The 8,258-nt window shown below is 41.6% G+C and overlaps 1 protein-coding gene across 1 annotated transcript; it reads right to left on the bottom strand.

The window, feature by feature from the left end:
• Positions 1-6: 6 nt before the first annotated feature.
• On the bottom strand, positions 7-8,252 carry UBR7 (ubiquitin protein ligase E3 component n-recognin 7 (putative)). Its single transcript, XM_014311799.2, has 10 exons — positions 8,170-8,252; positions 7,965-8,025; positions 6,772-6,867; positions 5,570-5,623; positions 4,633-4,738; positions 3,297-3,481; positions 2,626-2,757; positions 2,063-2,225; positions 1,166-1,227; positions 7-375 (listed from the first exon to the last, which is right to left on the bottom strand). The coding sequence occupies exons 4-10, from the start codon at positions 5,609-5,611 to the stop codon at positions 283-285; spliced, it is 783 nt and encodes a 260-aa protein (XP_014167274.2). The 5' UTR covers positions 5,612-5,623; positions 6,772-6,867; positions 7,965-8,025; positions 8,170-8,252; the 3' UTR covers positions 7-282.
• Positions 8,253-8,258: the final 6 nt, after the last annotated feature.

The raw sequence follows: 8,258 nt of genomic DNA, 5'->3' as shown, positions 1-8,258 counted from the left end.
GCGGCAGCACAGGCTGCTCCTGTTCCAGCCCTCCTCCCCTGGAGACACGGCCGGCTTTCCCGGGAATGCCAAGTCCATCGGTACTGAAATCCCTCTAAGTGCAATGTAAGGATTTGTTAAGAACATGTTTTAGGTGCTACAAATGAAGAACGTGTAAGACAAAATGATGATGTTTCTTGGACAGCTGGATTTTGATGAGAAGCCAAAAACTGAAGATGCCTTTTCTGTTTGCCAGTGAACATTGTTTTGCCAGTTGTCCTTTCAGACCCAAACCCTCTCAGTCTAACTACAGTAGTACTGCATCCTGTTAGTCCGTCGCCTTTTCCGAGACTGAAATTCTTCAAAGAAGTGCTGAATGTCTTCTCTTTTAACCACCTAGGAGAAGCAGCATGAAACCCAAGTTGTGGTGGAAGAGCTTAATTAAAGGATCCTTTTTATCTCCACACATAATACACAAAGCACAGAAAAGCAAATACCCTGAAATTTCTCTGGTACAGCTTTCCTGTTGCACCTCAAGGAGAGGATTAATGCCCAAATTCTATTGTAGATAATACAAACAGGGAAATGAGCTCCCCAAAGGCAGAACAAAGGCATGGACCAAAGCTCCCAATGGTATTTTAATGACTTTGACCTCTCGCTTTGATCATCAGAAAATTTAACACAAAGCAAGATTTTCACTAGCTTGCTTCAGAATCATTCCAATGTAACTAAGAATGGCAATACAGCAAGCCAGCCAAAAAAATGCAAATATTACTTAATGATGGCATGAAAATTCCTGCAGAAAAACAACTGACAAGACTGACAATCACAGTCAGTCCTTATTCTTCTAAGGGTTTAGATTCAATCTAAGAAAAACCAGAAAGGTTAAAAGCTTTTCTTCCTGAATATCTTACCTAGAGCAACAGAAGTTTCATTTTAATCTAAGAACTGCTCTCAGTACCATGCAGACAGATTTCTGTAAAGTTCCCATTATCTCTCAACAATATCATTAAAGAATTGTTAAACTCAAATCAAATAAGCGATTTCAGATTTCTACTGTAGTACCAGCAACTTCAAGAGACAAGAAAAAACATCACAACAGAACATCATGGTATTCACCACCCAGCCCTCAGGAGTTCTTGAAAACACATTTTCTGGCAAACAAATTCTGGAAGTTGCACCTTACCGTCCCCTCATCTGCAAACCTCCTGAGATAGTCAGTCAGTTCTGTCTTCAAATCATTGTATTCTGGATGGCAAAGCAAAGGAAAGAAAACAACAGTAACATACCCAGTTTTAGTTTAACACTGGCTCAAGAACACAACTTGTTCTACTTCCTCGTCATTTGTTAGGTTTACTGCAGACAAATCTAGGTTTGAATTACATTATAAATAATAATAATAATGTAAACATGAGAAGCCTAACAATTTATGAGACTAACCTATGCAGTGTGAGTGTCAGTTTGGGTTGATTTCAGAGACAGGTACAGAGATCAGTGAGTGAATTAGTACAAGTAACCAACAGACTGGCCCTGCTCCCAGCTTCCCCCACAAAAAGCATGTGTGGGGCGTGGTGGGAAGGCCCAGCCTGTAACTGGGGACTGGGACACTGTCCTTGCCAGAGTGCAGAGCCCTGGCTGGAGGAGAGAAACAGCTCCAGGTGTAAAACACCTCAGCACTGCCTTGTCACTGTGCTCTGCAGCAGAGCCACAGGGGACACTGGCTGGTACTCCCCAGCCAACAGGAGATTGCCAAACAACAGAAAAGGGTAAGATAAATCAGCCAGAGAGCAGAAGTTCAAATTAATGTTTAAATATTCACATTACAATAAATCACTATCAATACAGTATCTAAGATGCTAAACAGGGTGAAAGTTCACACACCATCCAGTGTCTCACTGTAAATTAAAGTTGTAACGATGGGCCAGAGAGGACCAATCCTGACTGAGGTGTGCAACCTCTCATACAGTTGTCTGCATGTAACTTCAAAAATAATTTGACACTACACACTAGACATCAATCTCTTGTGGCAAACTGTTCAGTTGAAGTGTGCTAAGGGAGACTCTAAAAATGAAGTTGTATTTACCACAGATGAGTTCCACTTGCTGGACTCTGTTCATACTGTTAAGGGTGTCCATTAAAGGATCTCTCCTCTCTGTCTCTTGGTCACTGGTACCCTTATTTTCATAAGCCAAGACAGTATCACATTCGTCTGTCAGGAACTGGACTTCAAGCTCTGAATACATTTTCTGGAGAATAAAGTAAAATTGATGTGACAAAACTAAGATAGAGGTGCTCTCCCCCAATTCTTGTTGTGTTCAGTATCACAAATAACAACAATAAAAATAATAAGGTGAATCTGTATCCAGTGTTTCGGAATCTCCTCTTAACAACTTCCAAGCAATACTGGATTAAAGCAACAAAGAAAACACAAACATTTACAAGCTCTTTCCTTTCATATTAATCCCACAGAATTCAGTGTGAATCTTTAGGTGGAATGAAGGGAGGTTTCAGCATTAAGAATATTTACACCTAAAGCTTCTCCTCAATGATTATCTGGGAGGTCCTCCCTGCCTGTCCCACATGTGTGATGGTAATGAAGAGAACATACATACCAAACATACATACATATGAAGAGAACATACTTACCAAACAGTCTTCACAAGTGCATAATTTGCTCCTCCAGTTCGATGGCCAAAAGGTGGCAGTATCTTTTTTTACAAATGGCTTGCTTTGGAGCTCTTTCAGCTTGCAGATGGGCTCCTCACTCTTAGTAACTACCTGAAATAAAATGAGAGTGCTCATCACTCCGTAGCATCATTCAAAGAGATCCTGTTCTTTTTGGCATGTCCTTCTCCTTAGGCAAGAATTTTCTTTTGCCTCAAACACATTTATTTTTATAAACAACCTATATTACCATCCACATGAGAATTCTGATGTGGTTTCAGCAATTTCCATGGGAAATTTCTGTATAAATTTTCTGCAATAACTGTAAGTATTTAAGAACTCAGAGCTGGACCATCATGCAAGTGCAGTTACACCACGCATTGGAACAAACAGAAGTCACCTCAGTGTACTGGCCAGGTGGCTGAGAAGAAGGGACAGATGCAGCCAATCTGCAAACAGATGCAGCTCTCAACAGCCCTGCTCCACAGTCATGTGTGCTCCACAGAGACTGCAGGTGTGAAAGGTCAGTCACTGAAGAGGAACATGGGAACAGACTGAACACCCTTCCCTGAGCCTGTACAGAGCAAGGTGGACTTCACTTCAACTGTCAGCAGCATGAGGATGTGCAGGTCAGAGCAGAAGGCACATTTTACCTCAGGACAGGCAGACCCAGAGCTAGTGGATGGCTCATTAAATTGTTCCAATTGCTTTTCCTCCTTTGTGTCATGGTGTTCCACTCCACCTTCCTTTTTTATTTCTTTCTTCTGCTCTTCACTTTCCTCTACCTTCAGGACAATCCCTTCATCTTCAAGGGAGCTCACTTTGGTCAAAGGAGGAACTGGAAGATACATACCCACAAATAAAAATACTGTACCAGAAAAAGTACAGGTCACTACAGACATTCTCTCTGCTTCTCCTATTCTAAAACACTCTGCTTCCCAAAATCTAAGCCCTAGGAGAGGGAAGAGAGTATCATAATTTGAGAGTTCTTTACTAAGTCACTTGTCCTTCTTGACACCCCTTGCAAGCTATCACAGTGTCAGTAACTGTCATGTGCTTTTTTGTCACGTGACTGTGTTGGAGTTTTTAATTTTCTCCAAATACACCTCAAAAACACCACCACAGATTAACTACGCTAATCTCTTGTTTATTTAAAACAACTTTCTGTTTGATGCCAATTCAAGTATGTGCCCTGTGACAAAGTTGGTTACAAGGAGGAAAACAAAAACAGACAAACGCCCCGTTCTGTACTGTTTACATTAGAAGGAAAAGAACTCCAGGTAGCCATCCTTGAAAATACCAGTGAAATTTTGGGCACACAAGGAATCAGAAGCTGACACAAACAGTATTTTTAGGAGACTGTGAGAAACTAGTTCTTTCTACAGAATTCAAATCACCTACTCTTTTAAGTCCAAGGAATCAGAAGCTGACACAAACAGTATTTTTAGGAGACTGTGAGAAACTAGTTCTTTCTACAGAATTCAAATCACCTATTCTTTTAAGTCCACAGAGCTGGCATGACCACAGGGAATGTGTGTCCTGAGCACAGCCCCAGCCCCACCCAGATTAATGTTAAACATATTCATTCCAGATCGCTCTCATTCACTCTTTGCTGCTCAGAGCGTCTGTAAGAAGTGTTTGTCTCACTGCTTCCCTTAGGATGGCTCTTCAGTTCTTTGATCCAGTTAAGAAATTCAGTTCCTTGAGTCAAGTATTAAATCTTCACCCATTTTGTGCTAGACATCTTTGATAAAGTAACTAGAAGCAAGCAGCACTGAATCAAGATTTAAGAATGAAAACTGCTGGGTTTTTTTTTTTTTACACAAGTTACTGCCACCCCACATGTTCCACTGCTGGAGGTGATCGTCCAATATAATTAATGAGTATCATTTCTCCGACCACTGAAAACCAGTATTATGTCATTAACCAACCATGTATGAGAAATACATGCTCAAAAAACACTGCCTCAGATCTCTTGACTTTCTTTACCTGCTAATTGGGATGCATAAGCCCATAGGAAATGGCAACGTTTCATGCAGGCCTGGCACACCATTTCATGGAAATCTCCACTTTCAGGGGGAACTGCACCAAGATGCTGTCAGAAAGAAGTGAGCACACAGAAGTGAAGCATCTATACTGATCACATACTGAACTTGAGAAGAATTCAGTCCCAAAGCTGTCCATAAATTGATGAGAACTCTTTGGGCAATTAAAAGCACTTATTAAAAAAAAAAAAAATAAAGAATTCCTGCAAAGTTCATAGTATGCAGCACAACACACTTCATTCATACACTTAATACAGAAGAAGTTTATCTACAAGAACCCATAACTGAAGCCAATCATATTTTTTTTACTCTTTGATCCTGCAACTTCAAGCATGGAATTTCACTTGTGCCCTTCAAGGCACAACAGGCTGAATCCTTAATGCTTACCCATTAAGTAGGGCATCCACTACAGTGCTTGGCTGTTTTCAAAAGACTTCCCCAAAGTTTGGAATCAAGAATGAACAGCACAGTCTGTTCCTTACTACTTAAAGGAATAAGGAGTTTAAAAGACATTCTTTTGAAGGAAAAACTATTCAGATAGTTGATAATGATACGCCTCAGTAAGAATCTTTTCCTCACCAACTACGCTGATTAGAGTATTCTAATTAAGGAGACAGTTACAAAGTTATTACTTTATTCTGCAGTGGTAACTTTCAAAAAGGTAGGACTCTTCCCAGTATTTTTAACTGGGGGGGACAGCAGTGCAAGAGTAGACTTTCAATGCTCCTTTACATAAGCTGAAAACAAATGCCTTGGAACTCCTGTAATAACCTGCTCTGAGAAGTACAGCACACCTCCTAAGTAAGAATTACCATACAAACCTAACCACCACCAACTCCATCCTGTGCAAATGGCAGTTCTGCTATTTATAGTTTCCTTACCCTTCCGTGGAACCAGTCTTCACAAACTATGCATTGGATCATCTCATCTGGAATCTAGATGAACATTCATGTTATTAGCACTAATAGCAACCTCCAGAACCTCTCAGCAGTCTCAAACTGCAGTATCATGCAAATCCTGCTCAGTGAACTGCACTTCCCTCTTCACCCCTCACAGGGAGCTGCCATTAGTAAGTAGTTAATGATTTGTTGGCCAGTTTGCTTCCCTCAGGTTCAACAGCACGTCATCTCTCACATGACTGAGGCTGTGAAATCCCACTTATTACTACAAAACCAGTGTTCCCAGCAGGGCAAGACTTTCTCACAGAAAGCTGATAAAAGTTAATACACTACTGGTATCCTTCTTGCTATAAGCAGAAATGCAGGAACAGACAGCTCAGCAGAAGAAAGATACTGATATTCACACTGTCATCAGGTCTGTGAAAGATGCCAGAACCAAACTTAACTGGGCACCATACAGGACAGTATGAAATGCTTTGTTATTAAACAACTATTAATTATTTCTTCAGAAATGTTTTTAGCTGTCTCTGAACTTATAGGAGATTATAAAATGAGCTTAGGGGAGCTTATAAAATGCCTTTTGGGGTTTTTTTTGTATTTGAAAGACTGTGGACTTGTGCCTTCCCTGTTCTTTAGAACACCCGATTCCTGTGACTGCAAACAACAGCACACACGGGCAAATCCAGTGCTGTGTTTTAGCGTTTCAGAGAGACAAAAAGGTGCTCTGGCTACCACCTAGGGCTGTAGCTAGTGCTACAGGACATGACAGACTCTCCCCACCCCAGAAGCCCTGCCAGAGCATTGCTGCAGGCACAGGGAAGCACATTCTGGTCTCTCTTAACATGTGCAATGCTTTTATTCTGCACTAGGCCACATTTCTCAAGGTTATGATAACCCTGTCCCCTAGGGGAACTCTGCAACTTCAGGGAAATGCAGCACCAGTGTGTCCAAATGATGACTTGTCCTCCTCATCTGTCTCTAAGGCATAAACACACTTTACCATTAAAAAAAATTATCAAGTAATTACTTCACACAACACATGAAAATCAATATGGAACATAAGATTTCTTGAAGTGGGATCTTCCTTGAAAAGCTCAGTGATCCCCCTTTATCTTTATCCCCCCCCCAACATCTACCACAAACACCATCTATATATGATTACTACTGGATTTTATATTTCTTACCTCATCTTCAGGATCAGGGTAAGGTCTTTTGCATATACAGTACAATCCATAGAAGTTGTCATTATATTTATTTCCTGAATTCACCTTGCCCTTTTCCTAGGATTAAAAGGGAAAAAGTCTCAAAAGACAACACAGTAAAAAACTAAAGACAGTAAATGACAAAACACAACCATTTCTGTTCCTCCTTAATTCCTAAAACCATCATTATTTTCATCAGCCTGAATATACAAAAAGCAAGATATTCTCCAGACACCTCTGCTTTACACTGAGCAGCAGACAGGGCACATGAGGAATGCTAAAGTTCAAAACTAAAGAGGGAAAACAGTCTGCTCTCCCTTGTAGCAAATGGCAACCATGGTGTCAGACAGATTAATGGACAGATGCTGAAGCTCACTTAACCTGTACAATTGAATTTTCACTGAACTGAAGCAGAAGGAGCAACCACGTGATCCATTTCATTGACTCAAATGAGAAATGGTAACATCTTAAAATTGTCACAGGTGTCTGTGTACGGATCACTGCACTGTGACTTTGCTGACTAGCTCCGGATCCATCTCAATTCTCCAGAACAAAACAGGCATACACAAAACCATTGTTTCAATGTCTGGACATCTATTGCCCTGGGAGCACCAGTGCAAGCAAACCACGCAGCATCCTGTTGCTGCCTCCCAGAAGACTGAGACTGCCAGTTACTTGCAAAGTTCAAAATGCCCACCAAGTAGAAAAGTAGAGGCAGCTTAATACAGTAAAAAACCATCTCATCAGTAGGGTCTGGTGACAAATTATTAAGGCAGTAATGCCATCACAAAGAAGGAAAGGGAATTGTCCCTCTGATAGCAGCACAGCCTTAAAATTTCTTAATGGGACTGCAAAATTGCATCCCAAAAGGTTATTCTGAAACAGCTTCAAGCTAATGAGATGTGTGAGAAACACCACAACCTGCTCCTGGAAGTGTGCTGACCATGGATACAGAACTGCTGTCCTCATGGATGGCAAGGACCAATGTTCCTTCTCCTCCCAGCATTTCCCTTCGGTCCCTCGACAGTTTTATACCTTGCTGTAATATTCCCACCTTTTTTAACTTCCTGGGAAGACTGGAAGCATCGAATGAGTCAGCACTGGCTGAGGCAAGGCACCACTCTCCCAGGACTGTTATTTTGACTCCAAATGCCTGAAATCTGTCTGGAACTTACCGGGAGTAACTTGCACTGCAGATTTTTGAACTTGCTATTTCCACAGTCACAGCGGAAATTCCTGAGAGATAAAAACGTAGCGTTTCAGGGTTTATATGAAGTGAGAACACGCTGGGTTTCGTATTCTTAACAATTCCCAGCAGCTTATCGGGAGCCACGGGAGCTGCGAGACTCCTACACGGCCGCTCCCGCCCCCCGCTCGTACCTCTTGGTGTAGAGCTCGAAGAGGCGGTGGGTGCCGTGGCACTCGTAGCTGCAGGCCAGGCAGATCCCCGCGGGCTCGGCGCCGGGCGG

The sequence above is a fragment of the Geospiza fortis genome, unplaced genomic scaffold (assembly GCF_000277835.1).
Source record: "Geospiza fortis unplaced genomic scaffold, GeoFor_1.0 scaffold23, whole genome shotgun sequence".
Lineage (NCBI taxonomy): Eukaryota > Metazoa > Chordata > Aves > Passeriformes > Thraupidae > Geospiza > Geospiza fortis.
The sequence above is the reverse complement of the archived record's forward strand: the minus strand, read 5'-3'. Positions and strand labels throughout refer to the sequence as shown.

Coding starts and splice junctions, on each gene's coding strand:
- UBR7 (XM_014311799.2), bottom strand. CDS start 5,611: ATGATCCAATGCATAGTTTGTGAAGACTGGTTCCACGGAAGG. Junction 2,758..3,296: donor CTGGGTCTGCCTGTCCTGAG/GTAAAATGTGCC, acceptor ATTTTATTTCAG/GTAGTTACTAAGAGTGAGGA. Junction 1,228..2,062: donor GCAAGTGGAACTCATCTGTG/GTAAATACAACT, acceptor TTTGCCATCCAG/AATACAATGATTTGAAGACA.